This window comes from Formica exsecta, unplaced genomic scaffold (genome assembly GCF_003651465.1).
Source record: "Formica exsecta isolate Colony F162 unplaced genomic scaffold, ASM365146v1 scaffold662, whole genome shotgun sequence".
Taxonomy (NCBI): Eukaryota; Metazoa; Arthropoda; class Insecta; order Hymenoptera; family Formicidae; genus Formica; species Formica exsecta.
This window is the reverse complement of record NW_021853425.1, coordinates 606,292-627,950: the sequence shown is the minus strand read 5'-3', so window position 1 is coordinate 627,950 and position 21,659 is coordinate 606,292. Positions and strand designations below refer to the sequence as shown.

The 21,659-nt window shown below is 33.2% G+C and overlaps 7 protein-coding genes and 1 pseudogene across 7 annotated transcripts in view; 4 read left to right on the top strand and 4 right to left on the bottom strand.

Moving 5' to 3' along the window:
• The window catches only part of LOC115242963 (ubiquitin conjugation factor E4 B-like), a 38,081-nt gene extending 18,347 nt beyond the window's left edge, over window positions 1–19,734 (top strand). The window contains 2 exon segments of the mRNA XM_029819599.1: window positions 18,929–19,235; window positions 19,526–19,734. Coding sequence (XP_029675459.1) covers window positions 18,929–19,235; window positions 19,526–19,581 — 363 coding nt within the window. The 3' untranslated portion in view covers window positions 19,582–19,734.
• LOC115242968 (39S ribosomal protein L37, mitochondrial) lies at window positions 78–2,444 on the top strand. The gene is made up of 6 exons (XM_029819603.1): window positions 78–565; window positions 657–878; window positions 1,049–1,168; window positions 1,253–1,359; window positions 1,440–1,622; window positions 1,706–2,444. Exons 1-6 carry the CDS (start codon window positions 387–389, stop codon window positions 2,125–2,127), a joined length of 1,233 nt encoding a protein of 410 aa, XP_029675463.1. The 5' UTR covers window positions 78–386; the 3' UTR covers window positions 2,128–2,444.
• LOC115242969 (cyclin-dependent kinase 20) lies at window positions 2,132–3,895 on the bottom strand. The gene is made up of 6 exons (XM_029819605.1): window positions 3,883–3,895; window positions 3,411–3,610; window positions 3,112–3,300; window positions 2,780–3,016; window positions 2,470–2,697; window positions 2,132–2,387 (listed from the first exon to the last, which is right to left on the bottom strand). The coding sequence occupies exons 2-6, from the start codon at window positions 3,594–3,596 to the stop codon at window positions 2,232–2,234; spliced, it is 996 nt and encodes a 331-aa protein (XP_029675465.1). The 5' UTR covers window positions 3,597–3,610; window positions 3,883–3,895; the 3' UTR covers window positions 2,132–2,231.
• On the top strand, window positions 4,173–5,225 carry LOC115242973 (trafficking protein particle complex subunit 6b). Its single transcript, XM_029819609.1, has 3 exons — window positions 4,173–4,326; window positions 4,398–4,580; window positions 4,698–5,225. Exons 2-3 carry the CDS (start codon window positions 4,458–4,460, stop codon window positions 5,097–5,099), a joined length of 525 nt encoding a protein of 174 aa, XP_029675469.1. The 5' UTR covers window positions 4,173–4,326; window positions 4,398–4,457; the 3' UTR covers window positions 5,100–5,225.
• LOC115242967 (cystathionine beta-synthase) lies at window positions 5,552–8,235 on the bottom strand. Its single transcript, XM_029819602.1, has 5 exons — window positions 8,108–8,235; window positions 7,502–7,611; window positions 6,804–7,401; window positions 6,463–6,733; window positions 5,552–6,364 (listed from the first exon to the last, which is right to left on the bottom strand). Exons 1-5 carry the CDS (start codon window positions 8,191–8,193, stop codon window positions 5,915–5,917), a joined length of 1,515 nt encoding a protein of 504 aa, XP_029675462.1. The 5' UTR covers window positions 8,194–8,235; the 3' UTR covers window positions 5,552–5,914.
• LOC115242974 (peptidyl-prolyl cis-trans isomerase NIMA-interacting 4) lies at window positions 8,980–10,139 on the top strand. Its single transcript, XM_029819610.1, has 3 exons — window positions 8,980–9,226; window positions 9,383–9,502; window positions 9,592–10,139. Exons 1-3 carry the CDS (start codon window positions 9,128–9,130, stop codon window positions 9,748–9,750), a joined length of 378 nt encoding a protein of 125 aa, XP_029675470.1. The 5' UTR covers window positions 8,980–9,127; the 3' UTR covers window positions 9,751–10,139.
• LOC115242971 lies at window positions 9,771–13,877 on the bottom strand. The gene is made up of 5 exons (XM_029819608.1): window positions 13,750–13,877; window positions 13,129–13,258; window positions 11,393–11,572; window positions 11,138–11,303; window positions 9,771–10,770 (listed from the first exon to the last, which is right to left on the bottom strand). Exons 2-5 carry the CDS (start codon window positions 13,241–13,243, stop codon window positions 10,569–10,571), a joined length of 663 nt encoding a protein of 220 aa, XP_029675468.1. The 5' UTR covers window positions 13,244–13,258; window positions 13,750–13,877; the 3' UTR covers window positions 9,771–10,568.
• Window positions 13,750–17,654, bottom strand: LOC115242964 (annotated as a pseudogene).
• Window positions 19,735–21,659: the final 1,925 nt, after the last annotated feature.

The window sequence follows — 21,659 nt, the reverse complement described above, 5'->3', positions numbered from 1 at the left end:
ATTGCCAGAGGCTAGCTATTCTTATTATTTTCAATAAGTTTTTGTATATTATCTCAATCATCGAAACTAATTTAAAATTATTTTTCTTTGAGCGATAGAATGAGATAGAATATCGATTATCGACTGCAGCTTAGAATTGTCACAGGCCAGAAAAAAGGTTATATGTTTTGCATACTGAAGGAAAGAGGAAATATATTACAAAACGAAAATTCTCCGTTTGATTATTTCCTCTTGATGTAATCACGAATATTTCAACATTCATTTCAACATCATTTGACAAGAATTTAGTATTACTAAAGAAAGAAGTCTTACCTCAGTGAAAAACATAACCTTCAAGATTTCACATTTATTATTAATATCTATCTATTTTAAAGTTAAGATATACAATGAAGATCACGCAAGTATTATACAAGCAACACATAGGCAGACAGATTACTAAATTGTGGTATATAAAACGAGAACGCAGGGTACACAGTGACAAAATAGAGGATTATTTATCTAACAAACATGGGATTCAGGTGAAGAATGCCTTAGATCTGACCACTTCAAAACCGACCGGTTTAAGGTACTTAAAAAAATCTAATTTTTTTACAAATTATTATTATTATGTATATTAAATTTATTTAATATCAATTAAAAACTGTATTTTACATCAGGTTGGGAACAGAGACACTCAAACCAAAAATATCTTTTAACAAAATACATCCTGATTGGAAAGCACAGGCTTGTTTAATATTTAAGGATCATAATGTTCTGCAAGAAGGTTTTCGTCAAGCACAGATATTAACAAACACTGTGTGTCTGTCGGATAGCTCTTCAAATTATATACAAGATTCACTCTTAGATCTACCAGAATATATAGATGACATAGTAAAAAGGTATATTAAATATTTAGTTTTTTAAAATCATATATTAGGTTGATGGCAGAGAATGAGATGTAAATGCTTACGTCTGTCGTAGTCGTGGATGTAAAGTAGGGCAGTGTCTTACATGACTTGCTATCAGCCTTATATGTTCATATCACATATATGTTTTTTGTTATTTTTAGGATAATTTATACTTCAAACATATTCGATGCTCATCAAGAAAAGCTACCAAAAAGGAAAGATCCTGCAAGACCTGCATGGGTATTTCCAAGAGATTATGGCATAACCAATTGCAGAAAAATGTTAGCAAATTAAGAATTGAGTATTTTGACATACATATAACAATTTATATATTTATTTTTTAAACACATTTTTAATTTTTATAGGAGGAATTTATCCAGAAAGATCTTGCAACTTTGTGAATCTTTATCTGGTCCAGATATTGCAAGGAAACGATGCATATTGTATGACGGAATTACAAAATTAAATTTAGGTAATCTGTAACTATATATTTAAAAATATTAAATATCTTGCATAATTTAAACATTGCGTACTATAAAAATGTTTTTTCAGAAAAAGAATCAGATCTCATCCAATTCACCTTAAGATCAGATGTGATGATCATGTCAGCAAGCCCCCTAAAACCGTTAGAAAGTTCTAATTGTAATATAGAAATAGATCTTCCAAACATTTATCCGATGCATCATACTATCAGTTTGGATCGGACAAATTTCTACAAAACTGAAGACATATATCGTGAGTTTAATTGCTCATCATATTCAATATACATATTGTCCTCATAATATAACAAGTAATACAAGTTGTATTACATCCAACAGCTGTCAGCGCAACAACACCTTGGAAAAATGTCCACACTATCTTTGTGCACTACGACCCAGAGGAAGTAAAAAATTTGACGGAATTGGCTGTGACAGAAGACCAGATTATTGGTCGCACCATGATAAAATCGTACACTATGGCAGCGTTTCATGCACGACAAAAATTCGGCTCATCCGTAAAGAAATTGCCAGAACCCGTGACCTTGCAGTGCATTCAGTCGGACGGGAAAAATTATCACTTTTTCATATTTCAACTCAATTCGCTAGATGCTAACGATGTCAGCGTGAAAAATTTTTGGTGCGCTTTACCGCCGTTGACACTCTACGAAAAAGCCGAATACGATAGTGCCAGGCCTATAGTCAAGGGTTATAATCCAGAGGTGTTTAAGAGGATATTAAACTTTTACAGGAATGGCAATTAAATGAAATTGTTAACGGATTTTTAATTGTTTCTATATGGAACATCTTTCCTGTATCGTATATATATCTGCAAATATCATTAATATACAGCATGTGTACAGAATTGTTACATGATTGTCAGAAGATTTTCGAAAAGTGTGCTTGCTTGCACATTCGGGTTGATTTCTTTTGGTTTTACACGTAAACGATGATCCTGTGGTGGTTTTATTAAATTCTTCATTGATGGATAAGGTTTAGAATAAAAATATATGTGACACAATGCCTGTAACAATTTATCGATTTTGTTTATATTATATATATATATATATGTTTGCACATGCAAGAACAATTTTATATTATAATACCTGCTCAGCTGTCAGGCGTTTTGACGAATTATAAATCAAAATTTGCCTGATTAGATCGGTAGCTTCCGGTTGTGCATCTTGAATAATATTCTCCCATGTCGTACCTTTGTGATAAGGAAAGCTGATTTTATTATAGTCTGGTAATGAAGTCAATCCAGGCCATGATTCGGATGTAGGAGAGCCTAAATACTTCAAAACTATAGCTAGCTGCTCGATGTCAGTTTCACCCTGTTGCATAATTTTATATAAAATACCAAGATTTTATACTATATATTTTATCAATTTATTTCAATGAAAGTAGGATATTTACTGGAAATAACGGAGAATTGTTTAACATTTCGCCGAATATACAACCGATCGACCACATATCAATCGCAGACGTATAATATCGCGCTCCATAGAGTAATTCCGGTGCCCGATACCATCTTGTGGCAACCTGATGCGAATATGGTTTTGTACTATCCTTCCACATCAATCTGCTCAAGCCAAAATCTGCAATTTTCAAAATACCTTCGGCGCTGATCAATAGATTTGCAGGTTTCAAGTCCTAAAAATATAATTTGAAAAACTTTTCAATATTTTGGAAGAAATTGTATTTATAAATCTTATTAAAATAAGAATAATTTTTGAGTATTTGAATACCCTGTGTATTATGTGCTTTCCATGTACATATGTCATACCCTCCAACAACATTTTCATGTATGTTTTAATTTGCCTCAGTGTTAAGGATATGTCAGCATCTCTTAATACTTCCCATAAACCTGTAGGCATATATTCAAACACCATTATAAAGTCCAAGCCACTTGGGAAAGCATCCAATAATACAACAACCTGCAAGCAAACTGCGATAATTACAAATGTAATAACAATGCTAAATTAAAATATAAATAAATGTTTTAAAAATCCAACTAATTTCATGTTTCAGAAAGAAGAAAATATACATAGGGATGTTCAAGTTGTTGTAAACTTTTCACTTCGCGTATGATGGATGCGGGTAGGCCGTCTTCGGTCCTTTTAATCAAGATTTTCTTTAATGCTACTTCTTGATCTCTAGATACATCATGTGCTTTCAAGACCAAACCTTGCGCTCCTTCACCAATTTGACCATTGATGATATATTTCTGCATATCTGCTATTTTATCTTAAACATTTATATTGGAAATATTATTATGGATATAATATATTCATATATATTTAAATAATATACATATATCCGTAATTTAAATTAAATACTTAATTAAATAGTGTGTAATATTAAAATCCTTGTGTATAAATTTTGTATCAGGATCCTTATATTTATATAAATATCTTTGAAAGATTGAACTATTTGCTGACATATTTTTATATTGATATTTGAGAAATTAATTATTAGTGCATACGATACGATTATCCTGTATAGAAAATGTATTTTACAGTTTCCATAGTTACCAGTAAGGTATATTTACATACATATATATATACATATATATATCTGTCATGGCATGTATTGACATTTGCCTCTTTTTCGCGATGCTGATTGGTTCTCTCGCTGTGCTTACTTCATAGGGCGCGTTCCACTTAACGACCGCAACGCTCGCGAGCATCATCTATCTTTGTTTAACTTTCGGTGAACAACAAAGATGAAATGATACCGTGAGTGTGCGGTCATTAAGTGGAACGGGCCCATAGTAGCTGTACCGAGATATCACACACGCCTATTATTGATGATACATGCGCGACTATATGCATATGATATGTATTAGTATACATACTTCACAATATTTTCCAATTGCAAATGCATAGGAGATTAATTAATTTGATTAATTTGATTAATTTGTGATTATTTCAATTAACAATCTAAACACAAAGTTAATGGCTGTACGTATTTAGGTTATTTAAAATACATTATGTAAATGTGATACACGTATACATACATGTTTAAAAAACAGACTGCACATGGATAAGCTACGCACAATCGAGTAGAACGAGAAATAATATCAACGAAAAAAATGAAGCAACAAATAATTGATTCCAAAGCAAATCCTAACGCAACTGGAGAAGCCGACGATTGTCTCTTTGAATATTTGCATGCTGAATTGGTCAATTATGTTTTGAGCAAATCATCTAATGCAGTAAGTAATGAGCATAAGATGATAGTAATAAATAGTGTTGTTTGCATGTATTGTAATATCTTGTGTTATTTACTACAAAAGAATTCTCTAACTGAAAATATATATGATTTTCAACAGGAAGGCGAAGAAGAGCTTTCACGTTTAGAATGGATGGGATTCAGTGTCGGATACAGAATTATTGAACGACTAACAAGAGAATGGAGCAGATTCAAGGATGAACTGGATATGATCAAGTTTATCTGCACAGATTTCTGGTCCAGCTTATATCACAAACAAATTGATAATCTCAGAACTAATCATCATGGGGTATACGTGCTGCAAGATAATGCTTTTAGATTATTAGATAAAGTTGGTACAAGCAACAGCAAACAGTATCTTAAAGAGAGTCCTCGTCTGCTGGCTTTCACTTGCGGTCTTCTCAGAGGTAGTTTAGCAAATCTTGGTATTATCAGTACTGTTACAGCAGAGACTACTACATTACCAAGCTGCAAATTTCATGTTCAAGTTCAAAAAATTTAATAGCTGTTCTATTATGATTTGAGAAACAAAGGGATATATAGATATATATATATAAAGAAACATATATGATACAATTTCTTGTATTTATCAAATATAAGGAAATATAATAGATATTTATTATACAATCCATATACATTTTTTGTGTTTAGTTAAAAGGGATCATTAATTTTCAGAAAGAGAGGATAGTTATAAAAATCATGTATATATATATATTTTGTCAATCATACATTTTCTTTTATATATCCATGAACTACTGATGTTGATTTTTACTCCAAAGTACATCCAAATATAACATTTATTTATAACAATTGCATATTTGATACATTTTATATAATTATTACAAAAATGGATGTATAAAACTTAAATGCTTGAAATTTACAAATGCTGAGAAACCCTAGGAAAAATTATATCAAATATTAAAAATTTATATTAAAAATTTGATATATTTTTTATTACACTTTTATTTGCACAGTTCCATAATTTACAAAATTATTACAAAAATGGATATATAAAACTTAAATGCTTGAAATTTACAAATGCTGAGAAACCCTAAGAAAAATTATATCATTATATTAAAAATTTTAGATAGGTATACAATTTTGTCCATTGGCCCCTTTTTTTCATTTCACACATATACGTAGTGAATTATTTTTTACAAGATTGCATAGATACAAAAAATAATAGCATCCGATATAATGTTGCAAGAAATTCCGCAATTCAATCGTTCTTATATCTAATCTTCTCCCTTATACAAATATGCAGATATTGCATAAATGACAATCTTGCTTTATCAAATATAACTACATGGACGAATTTTACATAATGCTATTATTCTGTGCTGTATTATCGCCCTTCATTATGAAATTGAAAATATCATTTTGATTTACTATCCCGACTAAAGCATTGTCGTTGTTTAAAACTACGGCATAAGATTCTTTTTCAAGAATATGTGATAGTTTGCCCAATGTAATCGCAACTGTAACTTTCGTAAATTGCTTGATCATAACTTTCTTGGCACAATCTGTTTGCTTTACTGCACCAGAAATCAAATTAGACAGGAGCACGTCTGACATGATAACACCTCTCACGTGTATTTTCTCGTCATCAGTTACCAATAATTGTTGAATATTGTTAGCAGTTTTAAAAAAATTCACAGCATCTTGACATGACATTCCTTTTGATAATATTGTAGGCTTATTTAATGTTAAATTCAATAACGGTATATTCCACCACCATTTGTTTACCTCTATTGAAGCTTTGCATGTCTGAAGGAAAAAAAGATTATGAATTAGTAAATATTTTATATGCTTCTACAATTATATCTAAATGTACGATATCTTAGATATATCACAAATAATTTTACCAAAAAATCTCTAGCTTCCATCCATTGATCCGATACGAACTTTGTCATGTAATTGCGTATGCCATCTGGCAAAAGAATGATCAAACGTTTATCTGCCGGCAGATTTTTAGCGATTTTAATTGCCGCTGAAAGTGCCGCTCCACTGCTACCGCCACACAATAATCCCTCCTGACGAATTAATTCACGTGCTGCGTTTAGTGATTCACAGTCTCCTGTTTTTATCCACATATCAACAACATTGTGATCCAAGACCATTGGTATAAAGTCATATCTGCAAGACATAAAAAAATGATCGCATTTTATCAAAAGCTATATTATTTTGTAGTATACATAATACATACCCGATTCCCTCTACTTCGTAGAAACCAACATCCTCCTTATTCAACTTGGATGCCAAAATGCTTCCTACCGGATCCACACCAATAATTTTTGTATCAGGGGACAGTTCCTTTAATTTGCGTCCGATTCCGGTGATAGTTCCTCCAGTACCAGCGCCAACAACAACATAATCTATTTTGCCATCACATTGTTCCCAAAGTTCAGTTGCAGTTAGATCATAATGTGCTAATGGATTGCCAGAGTTAGTATATTGATCTAAGACAATACTATTGGGTGTCTCTCTCTGCAATTTTTGAGCAACACTGATATGTCCTTCCGGACTATACCAAGCGGCTTCAGTTGGTGTTCTCACTATTTCTGCACCGAGAGCACGAAGCACATAAACTTTTTCGTTAGACATTTTCTCTGGCATCACAATGATGCATTTATAGCCCTTGACTGCTGCAGCCAACGCTAGACCAATTCCAGTATTGCCGCTTGTTGGTTCAATGATAGTATATCCTGGCTTTATCAGTCCCTTTTCTTCCGCATCCTGTATCATTCTATGCGCTATTCGGTCTTTTACAGATCCACCAGGATTAAAGAATTCACATTTTGCATCTGTATAAAAAGATAGCAATAGTTAATGATAAGAACTTTTATCATTTCAAGTTTTCTTTCATTTATAAACTATATAATGATATAGAAATTTTTTACTAACACATTTCACACTTAATCCCACGAGATTTAGGAATATTATTGAGCCGAATGAGAGGTGTCTGACCAATCGCACTTAAAATGTCAGGTAATATTTTGTTGCGATTTGGCATCCTGTAGGAAACAAAATAATAAGACATATTTATTGGGACATTTATATTTTAATATGTTTTAAAATGTTATATACACAATATTAAATAAATGATATTAAAATTTGCAATGTTTGAAATGTTACAATGACATATAAATTTAATGATAAAAATAGATTAATAAATGTAACTATTATCTTTTAATCAAGTTATTTTATGTTATTTTTCATCTATTATAGTCATACTTATTTACACAATATATATATATTATAATTTGTAGCAATATCTATATATTAAATTTTATTATATTTCTTACATTTATTTAACTTTCCATATTTTGATTGTAATGCCATACATTGCAGTCTCTTGATAAATTTGGATATTAAAATTTAATCATAGAATATGTTGTAAAAATTTCTAACTTAAAAGTAGTATAGAATTGTAATGTTTAGCATGCGCATATGTAATGGTAAAATTGAAAAGTTGTATAAATTTAAAGTTTCCAATTTCAATAAACTTACTCTATCCGTTTAGTGTGGGGTGAACTTTCCTCATTCGCTTTCCATATGCACTTAGCTGGTTTATCTGGTCGATTTAGCTCCATCATTAAAATTTTTGTCTTTCTATTATCAATTAAATAAACCTTTCTCTAGAGAGAGAAAATTGCAATAAATTGTATAATTAAAATATTCTTATACAAAATTAAAGATATCAATGATGTAATAACTCAATGTGTTATGTAAATTTCTGGCTTATAACGTATTATATAGATCTATTCTTTTTAATTGAACAATTGAAACAATTGCAACAATTAAAAAATTTCAATGTTTTAGAATGAGAAAGAAGAATGAAAAAACGGGAAAAAAAGCGATTTATGTAAAGAAAATATCGATGTGTTGTATTAATATTAATCTTGAATTAGAATGCGAAAGCACGTCTTATCAAACAATATCTCACTATGCAAAATATAAAAATCTAAACCGCCAAGTATATTTAGATTTATCACAATCGCTTTGTCGGTCACTATATATATGTATGTACATCTTAAACGTATTAATCATGCACGTGGCTGGACTCGTGTGTTCATTTTTATGATAGAAGCTTTGGATATTTATCATAATATAAATATAAATAATTTTGTAAGCAAATTTGTTTCAAACAATAATAAAAATCTTACTTCTTTTGAACCAAAAAAAAAATAAATAAATAAATAAGACCTCAAAAGATATTCATCAACTATAATAGGAAACCATCTGATGATAATTTTAATTTATGCATTTCTATTTTATCAACTAATGATACGTTAAATTTAAAAAAACTAGTAAATTATATTCCTTATATTTTCTTCTTAAATATTCTCTATATTCTCCATAGATATTCCCATAAACAATTAATTTTATAAATTTTATCACCGATAATCGATCCTATCTCTTAATTATTTACTCATACCATACTAAACACGGAAATTTCTCTACAGTTACGGAAGAAACTTGTCTGTTTTTCATCAATGGTATATTGATATAACCTAAAATTGCACGAGCATGCCGCCGAAAAAGAATGCTGGTGCCGCGAAGTCCAATAAGGGTAAATCCTCGGAAGAGAGTGGAAAAACAGAAAAGAAAGGTGGAAACGCAGTGAAAGTAAGAAAACATTTTGTATCGATAAGTAACACGTATACCATATAACTATATCATGAATTATTAGCTGTTATGATAAACGAACACTTTTATTTTAAATATTGTATACAGTTGTTTACAGCTTTTATCATTTTCGTACAATTTATTTTATAAATACAGGTTAGACATATACTGTGCGAAAAACAATCGAAGATATTGGAGGCATTGGGAAAATTAAAAGCTGGTCAAAAGTTCAATGAAGTTGCAGCAACATACAGCGAGGACAAAGCCAGATCTGGGGTAACGTGAATATATCGAAAAAATATCATCTTAATAAACAATTGGAAATAATTGTGTCTGAAATTTTGCATTTTGTTTATTATCTGAAGGGTGATCTTGGTTGGATGACACGTGGTTCCATGGTAGGACCCTTTCAAGATGCTGCCTTTGCATTGCCAATTTCTAATTTGGCATCTCCGGTTTATACAGATCCACCAGTGAAAACAAAATTTGGATATCATATCATAATGGTAGAAGGTAAAAAATAGCTTCAAATACATATTTTTAAAGTTCTTTTATAAAGTTGTTATACATATTTGATTAAGTAAATATGATATATATTATTAAGCACTCTTTGTGAAAGTCTCTTGTTTAACATCTGTGATATATTATATATATCTTTTATTAATAAACATAATTTTATGCAATTTAAATTTTTATATAAGAGGAAGACATAGTTTATACATTTTACGTAAGCAGTTAAAAATTAATGTTATAAATATAAATGAACTGCTGTGTTTCTTAATAATAAAAAAATATGGAATCATTTATTATTCATGAATTTATTGCTATCTGGAATGTACATTAGTATATATATTATTTTAGGAATGTACTTATTTCATATATCTTTTTGTAATAATCTAAGAATTGTGTGTGTGTAAATTGTAGTTTTTATTTTATCTAATTTTCCCTATCTATCTTTAGGGGATTATGTCTAAGAATATAAATAGTAATATCTCCTGAAATCAAATAATGCCTACAAGTTTAATTAAATAATTCATACTATGTGGGGTCTAATGAGTATGAGATGTTATAACATTATATATAGGGTCTGTTCTTTATAGCTGAACTGACTGCACTAGTTCAGAGTTTATCTTTTTCTCTCCCCATTGGAAGGAGAAAGATAAGGTCTGAACTAGTGCAGCCAGTTCAGCTATATAGAACAGACCTATAATAGTAATAAATAAGATGTTCTATATGCTACTCAGTCGCTTCTCTGGCGTAGACACACATTTGAACGTTGTAACATTATAGGTGCTTAAACCCATTTGAACAAAAGTAAAACTATTGTTCTATAAAGTTTCTTTTATATGCGAATGTTGGGATTGGTAAAACGAACATATCTCAGGAGAGACTCGTTGTCCTCGCAAACCCATGGTTTCTTGTGATGACATGCCACATCATGCCAGTTTACTCCATCATTATAGAATTGGTTGAGGACAGCCAGGCAATTCTCGGGAGCACCGCCTTGAATAGCCTCGCGATTGTCAGGCTGTGGTTTGCCGATACTAAATAAAACACATATATTGCCCACATACAGAACGAATTCTCGTAAGATGAATCAAGATATTTACATTATCGCTTTGTCATTTGATATTACGTATACGTTTAGAAACCTTGACTATTAGACGCACGATCATTGATTATAGAGCAAAAAAATAACAGGGAATTGCAATGAGCGGGTAAAAAAGATTTAATCACAACTTGTTCAACATCCTTGAACTCAAAAGTGTGAGGATTGCGTATGCACGATCTTGACTTCGATGTATCTCGATATGTACAAGCGTTTGAATAGCAACGATTTGAATTGAACAATGCAAAATTACAGGTCGGTATACTCCATGAATATGTAATATTGCGAATAATAAGTCTTACCCGCCGCTCTCGGACCAATCATTTTGGCCGCGATCGTTGGTGGGTGCTAACTTCTGCAACTCGGCGGTCCAGAACCAACCGTTAATATGAAGGGGCTGCAGATCCGGCCTATCGCAGCCTTTGAAGTCACAGAGGCGACCGGAGGTCCAGATGTATTTCACCTTGTCTGCAAAAGAAGCGTATCACATTAACATCTTTAATTTTTCTACTTTGATTGCCCACGAAATACAGGATCGATTTGCAGAGTAACAGTACTTTGAACGATGCGGCTCTTGATAAATTCGTTCTCGGCGGAGGTCTCCAACGAAACTAGATCCATGCAACGTTGTCGGCAAAAGTTTCTACCTGATAGCCAGTCTACTTCTTGTCCGGCCGTTCTCGGATCAGCCCACGAAAAATAATAGCCTTTTCCATTGAATCGTTGATGGATGATCCCTGCGAGAAAAACCGCAATTAGAAGATCGAGTGAATTAAACCACATAGGCGCTAGACAATCGACAATAATCTTTATAAACGTCTTTGAATGTTTAAGAGGTATGTTTACATTAGGAAGAGCCCGAGGTCTCTCGCTTGTTCCCGGAGTGAAAGTTGCGAAATTAGTGTCAGTCGAGGCGGCGACCCCGGGCAATCGCAGTCACGACCTAGACATTGACACCCGTGCTGTATATTGATTTTATCACGTGCGTCACTTTCCAAATAAAGAAGAAGAAAGTTTTTTATGAGGGGCGCGTCTTTGGAACGCGCGTCAACCGGCTACGCCTAATGAATGGATAATCAGTTATCAGGTTCCGTGCATAACACATTCTCTTCCATTTCTTTAAGTCTAGAATCTCGTCAATGATTTAAGTCGAGGATCTCTCTCTTGCGTTGATTTTTATTCTCATTTAAATGATTTGTATTATATAATTTAATTTTTCCAAGATTGAGACCCATTAGAATTTTTACAACTTTTTTACAAGACAAAAAATTAGCGTCATTTACGTTACACCAAAAAAGAAGTTCAAGGTGAAATATTTCATATAAAGCTTAATAATCTTTTCTTTTGAGATAATTTTGATGCATTCTTGGAAGTTAAGTTAAATTGATAAGTCTTTCATCTATGAATTCCTTCTTACATAAAAGGACAAGAGAATGTTGGGAGATGCTGAGAATTTGGAAAAGACGACATTCCAGATTAGATAATTAATGGTGATTTATTCTCACCGGTTCGACTCAACCGAAAACGCGATGAACGTGAAAGTGCCACCCGACATTCCGTACTACTTACGACGAGGACATTTACAATTCAAATGCGTTCGAGTTACACCGCCGTCGGTGTCATCGTCACACTTTCTATAACGAACATCGAGAAAGATGCACAAGATGTGAAAGATGAACGGTCACGTGTAATTAGCGATGAGGCATCGATATAAGAGGATGCGGCAAACGCGGAAGATACAATGATCGAAGGTCCGAGGCGGAGTAGGAAATAGGAAAATGGGTGGAGGAGGAAGATTCCGCAGCGCAGGGTTGCGGCCTCTCTTTAATGACAAATATCGAAAATACTTTCTCTGGTTCGTAATTTCTTCGGATATTTGACGGCTGAGGGAAATGGAACGGAGGCTCTCTCCGGCGTGAACTTTTAGAGAGAGCATTGGGAATGCTTGTATTATTTACGTCCTACCGGAAGATTAATTTGTATAAAAATTCTAGGTGGTAGTTTCCACAGCCAATATACTTGCAATAAAGTTTCTGAGAACCATAGCCGACAATTAAGTTAATTTAGCATTGAATAATTCAATAATTTATGCCTTTAATTTTTCCACAATAACATAGTGAAAGAGCATTATTTTGTACGATTAAAATATTTTCATATCAACACAATATAAAAATTTGAAAAATGTGTAAAAGGTACATGTTAAAAATATTTAATGCTTAAGAGATAATTTTAAAAGCTTCATGTTGCTTGGATAGTTTTTGATAAAAATAGTGATGTATAAAGCGAGACTTACTTTGTGCGCAAAGTGCTGGATTAGGCGATTCCAAAATCCGACCACTGGGTTGTGGTTGAAATTGGGCGGTGGATAGCGTCACAAGAGCAACAAAATACACGATGAGTGGTATCATTTTTCTTCTTTTCTTCTTTTACGGCCAATAAAAAAGAAATGCAAAAAATTAATATTGAAGTATAATGAGCGAGATCTATTTTAATTAGAAATCTATTTCAATAATTTATCTTCTTCGATTCTAATTGGTAGAAATGCTTTCTTTGTTATTTTTAGGTTTAAACCCTGAACTTTCTTGAAGAGGCGACCGTCCTCAAACCGGTTCTATACGATTCCAACGTATACAGGGTGGTACCTTGTGCCCAATCTTATTTTATATGATAGATGACAGGATTTGATTCAACTAATGTTAATAAATATCATTTCTTTTATTTTTTGTTGTTTATGTAGATAAAATATAATTAAAAAATTATATAGAATTTATTCTTAATAATTTAGTATAGAATCTATTAAATAGATAAAAAAGTGAGCGCAATGCTTTTTAAAAAACTCAGAAACGGGAATATGTGAAATGATATAATTTTAATCGCATCTAATTATTTTTCAGAAATTATATGTTGAATTTACCTGATATGGTCAGCTGCAACTCGATTATAATCAGCAAGATTAAGCGTTTCAATGTTCAAACGCACTAATCTCCACAGAAGAAACTTCAACAGGACAGGTACTTTCCACCTGATGCTGTCCTACAGACGCTCAACGAAGAACTGCAGTGTTTTCTTGGCACAGGCACCCCTATATATACACAATGAGGACACATCGCGTCAATACTTTTACCATCCAGTGAGCCACGTTTTCGAGCGTCAAAGTCTCCGTGATGGGATTCGCCCGTCGAAGACTTCGACGCCATACATTTCGTGTGAATCGTTCGATCCCTCCTTCTCTTTGTCTTTGTGCAAAGGTCATCCTTGGATGCGAATCCCATGATATTCAGAGCGATGCTTAATAATCGCGCCTTTTCTTTGAAAATTGCAATACGTCCTGCGACTTTTTCTCTCAAATATAATTATTCGAATAGCTGCTTTCGATTTTCACTCGTTTATGAGTAGCTGATTAAACTGGCTTTAGTCGAGCTCATTAACTCGTATCCAATATTCCGCGGAGACCGCAAATACTTTCTAGAAAATTTTGGAAACGGTATATTGTGTCGAAAATAATTCATGCATAAGCTTGATCAATTTTTAGAGAATTAGAAGATAATATAATGTTCCTGAAAGAGATTCCAAGATTTTCTACTGGAACATAATTTATAGGATTTTTTTTCTCCAATTTTTCTTAAAGTTTACTATTTTTATACAGATTATATATGAAAAGTGGAAAGTAAAATCTCTGTTGATGCGAGTGAAAGGAAAGTACACGAAAGCATGGAAATTGAAATAACGCTGCGTCAAAAGTTCTCAGAAAAAGTACATTTTGTAATATCCAAATATGTGAAAGAAATTAGTGGCGCGTTCGTCGTAATATGGGTATTTGTTTAAGACGGTCCGTTTTTGATTGCGTTCGACGCTTATTGAAGATTTCTGAGAAGAGGTGAACTTTCGCTTGTACGTCCGCGGAATTTAAAACGGTCTTTAATTCCAAACATTTTTTTGCTACTTACATGCGAATTAATCGGTGTGTGCAATGTTTTATATTTATTTCTAGATTTTGAAAATTTCTCATTATAAAAACATTGCATGTTTGATTCTTTAAGTTCTTTCTCACGGCAGAAATTTGACGAATTAAAAAATTATGAAAATATTTCTTTTGAAATTGATGGATATTTAATTCTTAAGAGATTAGAGATTGATCTTATAAATTAAGAATAAGAGGTGTATGAGTAAAAAAAATAACAAGAAAATAAGGAATTTTCATTCTTTAATGTTCTAATTACTCTTTATTATAATTGAAATCGGAAGAAATTTTCGTCTGCGAATTTATTTTGCAATCTATTTATATTTGCGTTTAAATGAATATTTGTATTCTCATGTTACCAAGAACTATCAATTTTCATACAATCTAGATATAATTTAAATCTTTCTATTTGTTTTGCGAAACAATAGCGCTAGTTTATTTCGTTAACATTAAGGCCGCCCTACAATCGACAATATAAGGAATAGGAAACAAATATTAGAGATAAGGACTGACTTGCTTGTATAAGTTATGTACACACCAGATAACTTGGAAAATTGAAAAAAAAGTTACTTTAACAAAGTCAAATCAGTCCTTATCTCTAATATCTGTTCCCTGTTCTATTTTCGATTGTGCGGGAGCCTTTACTCACATAATCTCTATCTGTCGCGAGAAGATGGAGGAGCAGATTTCTTTCCTTCTTGTTTATCTTTCTTCTTTGCTGAAATTTTATCCTCTGATGATGATGAAGAAGAATCCGTTGTTGTAGAACTTGGAAAGATGATGAAGTGGATTCATCGGAACTAGAGAGTTCATCCTCTTGAGCGTTTCATGCTGGTACGGTAGTCGGCTTTGAACGGGATTTTAAGTGTTCTCTTAAATCATCAGTCAAAGCACCCAAACCAATTGAAGTAAAAAAGTTAATTGCAAAACGCGTATTTTTCGGATCATCTCTAGGAAATAATCCTTTCAACACTTCTTGTAGTGTCGTATCCTTGATTCGTTTATTCAGTCTTCCCAGACCCATATATTCTGAGAGTTCTTGAAACAGAATCTTAATAAATATCCTGTTGGAACTAGTGGTGTCTTCCCCGTTCAATTTTATACACGACAGTACGCTCCACGAAATGGAATCCGTGAATAGTAAATGGGCAAAAAATTTCGACACGTTCCGCAATTTGTTGCTATCGAGACGATGTATCGTATGATAGGAATCTTTGAAGATTTGCTCGAATGGTGTTACGTACATCTTATTGATGGCGCAAAACCGAACGGCTAAAAGTCCAAAGAACTTCTCGTACGTTCGCATCTCCGCGCAGCAGTCCAAGAACATGTGGCACAATTCGATCTCCTGTCCGGGTTTCAGTTGCATTTTCATCAACTTGTGTGCACATTCTTCGAAATCGAGCGAGGAATGTATCATCAAATATATAGTTCGACGAAGTGCGGTCAGATTTGTTTCTGTATTATCAAATATTACATCTTTCTTTCCTTCGACTTGTTCCGCGCTGCTATCTTCGTCCGAACTGTCATCTTCTCTATTCTCATCATTATCTTCCGAATCACTGACATCTGAACCAAGAATCTCTTTACATTTTTGCTTATACGTCTCCTCGCCAGCAAGATAATTTACATCAAACTTGAACACATTTAATATATCTTGCGTATCTATCTCGTCATCTAATCTTATCGAATGGGTGGATTGATCCTCCTCTTCCACAAGATTCAATTCTTGGGGAACAGCTTCGTGATCCTTAAATCCATCCTTTCTGATTTGAAACATAACTTCTATCATATATTGAACTCGCTTATCCAATTGTCCTTCGTGTAGTATGTTTCTTAACATCTCAAAGATGGCTTCTACACCTCTTCGCGAAACCTCTGTCAGCTTCATGCCACATTCCTTCAAAAATGCTATGGCCACTTCAACGAAATCATCTGTTGGTGTTTCCAATAACAGAGTCAAAATTTCTAAAGCAATAATTTCATAGGCTACACCTTGATTAACCAAATGTGCTATAAATGTGCCTGAGGATATACACAAAGGTTTATCATTTCTTTTAAACCCACGTTTAAATTGCAGAACGAGACGCGTCAATACCAATTCACCTATATCAGGGAACTTGGAATTGATTATAGCTGTTAGTGCTGCATAAACTGGAGTGAATGTTGGAGAAGCAGCTTGCGCTTGAATAATAGAACGCGCCAACAAACCTCTACCACGAACAATGTTTTCGTGCAACAATTCTCTTGTTATGATTCCTATATTACTAGTGTTAACCTTATTAATATAACCATGGATAGACTTCTTCAACGCCTCCCACGCAATACGTTGATAAGCAGCTCCAGACTTATCAGTTATCTCTGCTTGGAGCATACGCAATTTGGCAGGTGGAATGTAAGCACCTTCCGTCTTTGAAATCAGAAGATCCACTGTACGCTTTTGCCTAACTTCCTCTACATTCTCTTGCGTTTTATCCGGTTCTCCATAATACCTACTTCCTACTTCTTCTTCCGGCAAATTCTGCTTTCTGCCCCTTTCGCCATTATTATCCTTACGATCGTCGTTGTATTTAAGATTTTTTTTATCATCGCGTCTGGTATGCTGATGATCATTGTCACGTCTAAAACTTTGATGTTTACTGTCCCGTCTGGAACTCCTGTGATCATCGCACCTGGGACCTGGGACTACTGTGGTCATTGTTATGCCTAGACTCCTCACAATTGTCGTTGCGTTTGTGATCTTTTCGCTTATGATAGCTTTCCTCGTTCTCTTCTTCGTTTCGTTTTGAGTACGATCTCTTCATTTTTCTTGTATATATAACCTCGTGGTCACTTCGTTCTTGAACTGTTTTAAGGTTAAGGCCTTAAGCCCGTATCAGACTACGTATTAAAGATTGAAATTTGACCAATCAGGATAAAAGGAACTAAAATTTCCTTGTCCTGATTGGTCAAATTTCAATCTCAATGCATAATCTGATACGGGCTTTAGGTCTGTTCTTTATAGCTGAACTGGCTGCACTGGTTCAGAGCTTATCTTTCTCCTTCCAATGGGGAGAGAAAAAGATAAACTCTGAACTAGTGCAGCCAGTTCAGCTATAAAGGACAGTATGGTATGGTATACTGCTTAAGCTTTTTTATGTGCCACCATGATGTAAAAAACATGTGCCACGTCCCTTACTTCCGTTACAGCCTTGGTCGAGTACGGATGTGTTTTAGAGACAATCGCGCGCGTGGCGACGCTCCTGAGGAATTTCGGGATCCATTGATGGACACTCTTATGGAGGATCCAGTCAAGCTACCGTCTGGTATTGTTGTGGATAAAGCAGTTATCATTAGACATTTACTCAACAGTGTCACGGATCCTTTCAATCGGCACCCGCTTAGAGAAGATATGCTCGTGCCAAGTAAGTAATACATGTATTGTTCATATTTTTCTCTTTTTTGATAGTCAACTTTTGTTTAGTCTAATTGGTAACATCATTTCATAACAATGCATTTTCATATACATAAATATATTAGAAAAATATTTGATGCGTCATAGATGATATAGTTTTTGACTGTCCTTTAAAGTCTATCGTATTGAAGTTTTTTAATGTCTTATGCCGATTTAAAAATATGTATATAAACTATTGTAATTTTTTTTATCCATGTAGAAATATATCTCAAATTAATATTTATTTTCGAAATTGCAGTGCCCGATTTGAAAGAAAGAATATCAATATGGAAACAACAAAAGAAACAGTGCTAAGATGTATGTAAATATATAATATGTAATAACAAAACAATGGGATGAGATATTTTTGAAGATATTCTGAAATCTAAGACAGCAATCGAAAAAACGTTTAGGTAATCTCTCGTCAAAGGCAGAATTCGAGAAAAATAAATCTTTCTAGTATAAAAAAGTGGTTTCTTCGAAAGGAGGAAAAAATAGCTTCGCCAAGTAACGAGACGTTCTTCAATATTCAAAGTTTTCGTGCCAAAAGAGGAATCACTGACGTATGCAACAGGTATTGCTTCCTCTTTTGCGCTCCGATAACGACTGCTGACTCTTCACGGCAAGTCTGAGTGCCATCATCGCGAAAGATTCGCGATCTCACCAGTTTCATATATATATATAAATTCATTTTTGCAGCATTTGTTTTATAACGAGTTATTCACTGACGCTGCGAATGAATTAAAGACATCAGCCAAAACTACGACGGAAATTGAGAGTTTCGTAGCTCTCGCTGAGCGTGCGGCGGTAATCGTAAGAGACAATCGCGCGCGTGACGACGCTCCTAAGGAATTTCGGGATCCATTGATGGACACTCTTATGGAGGATCCAGTCAAGCTACCGTCTGGTATTGTTGTGGACAAAGCAGTTATCATTAGACATTTACTCAACAGTGTCACGGATTCTTTCAATCGGCACCCGCTTAGAGAAGATATGCTTGTGCCAAGTAAGTAATACTTGTATTGTTCATATTTTTCTCTTTTTTGATAAAGTCAACTTTTGTTTAGTCTAAATATTGGTAACATTTCATAACAATGCATTTTCATATACATAAATATATTAGAAAAATATTTGATGTGTCATAGATAATATAGTTTTTGACTGTCTTTTAAAGTCTATCGTATTGAAATTTTTTAATATCTTATGCCGATTTTAAAATATGTATATAAACTATTGTAAGTTTTTTTATCCATGTAGAAATATATACCAAATTAATATTTATTTTTGAAATTGCAGTGCCCGATTTGAAAGAAAGAATATCAATATGGAAACAACAAAAGAAACAGTGCTAAAGTGACAAGAATTATGCACATAAAAAAAAATATATAGGAAAGGAAAGAAAAAGGAAGAAAAAGATAAGCATTATAAATACCTATATATATACGTATGTATGTATGTATCTATGTAAAATAATGTAACACAATAAACATACAGCAATATATTATGAATAATAACAATAATATTCACTTGTGCTGTCTCTTTTGAGGATTTGTGGGCTGTATAATAGTAGTATGAAACTATTAAAATTTGGAAAAATTCTTATGTTTATATTGCTTGGAAAATCAAATAAATATATCTGGATAAAAAAAATTGTAGTATCACAAAATAATATGATTTTTAATGTCTTCATAATTGTTGTAATTTAATATTTTTCATAATTTATGACAAAAGTTTTTGGTCATGAATACCTCATAAAATTAATTTCAAAAAATAAAAAAAACTAAAACAGGAAGATTTTAAGTTAGGTAAAAGTATTTTGCTATAATTAATATAAAAGTTTTGCAGTTTGTATGCGCAAAATAGAATAACTTCGTCTTCGGAATTGCATGAAAGAATATAGGTGAACGTTTAAAAATGTATTTAGAAGCCTAGTAAAAAACATTTCGGTGTGCAAAATTTTCTATTCTTTCATGCAATTCCGAAGACGAAGTTATTCTATTCTGCGCATACAAACTGCAAAACTTTTATATTAAGCAAATATTGTTATGACCTGACGCACCGACGAGATATCATTAAAGACCGGTGGTCTTATGGGGTTTAGTGTGACTGGAAAAACAAAACGCGCTGCGCGTTATTTTAGTTCATCTAGTTATTGTTTTATTATCAAAAATGTATAGATTTTTTATATAACTGCCTCAAGAATAACAAAATAAATATTTTATCGTAAATTTACTGTTTTATTATCGACAATGCAAAGATTTACTTACCTACAGTACCGCGTGGCGAGTTTTTTACCAGTAATTTGCTAAATCCTATAAGACCATTGATCTCTAATGATATCTGGTCGGTGTTTTCAATAATAAAATAACTGGATGAAGTAAAATAACCGTATGAATTAAATAATTTGTGTAATTATTTTCGATCCTATCAAACGGCCGGTAATGTCAACATTCTTCAATTACCTTCAGGCCCACCGGGCCCACTTGATGGTCACAAAAGTTTATCCAGGGCTGACAGTCTTTAATAGTATCTCGTCGGTGCCTGACGCAAGAAGCCGGTAAAAAAACTAATTTTTTAGCTTTTCTTCGTTTTTAACATAAACTCGTGAAGTCTCATCTTTGTTTCGATGTGCACTTAAATCGTGGAAAAGGATTTATTATTCTATTCAACTAAAAAAAAGATTTTAATGTGCAAAATAATATTTTTTGGTCGGTAAAACAGACGAGCTTTTGGATCCCCTTAATATAAAAGTTTTGCAGTTTGTATGTACAAAATAAGATAGGTCTCCACTCGGAAATGCATGAAAGAATATAAGTGAACGTTTAAAAATGTATTTAGAAGCCTACTAGGCTTCTATAAATATTAATTATTATAGTCGGTAAAACAGGACAGTCTAGAGTCCTATATATCAGAGAAATCAGAGAAGCGACAATGGGGTTCCGCTTGCTGATTGACTGACCGCCACGGGCCCATGCCACTTAACGACCGCAACGCTCACGGTATTATTCCATCTTTGTTGTTCACCGAAAGTTAAACAAAGACAGATGATGCTCGCGAGCGTTGATATCATTAAGTGGAACGCGCCCTACGTTGGCGGTTAGTTTGCACGTAGTAAATTCTACGTGCAAACTAACTGCAACCGACGTACCGTAAGTAAGAAAAAAGTATATTTGTAATGTTATCTTCTAAAAAAAAAAACATTTTAAATATCTCTAAGGCCTGTTCTACAATAAGTCGTATGTCGTTAGTCGTAAGAAAAGTGACCAATTACAGTCGAATATTCTCGGAATAATCGACTGTCGTTGGTCAATTTGCTAACGACTAACGACATACGACTTATTGTAGAACGGGCCTTAGACATTTTTAAGACATTTTAGATTACACATGGACAGCTGCGGGACCAACATGGCGATCATGGGAAGCATGGAGG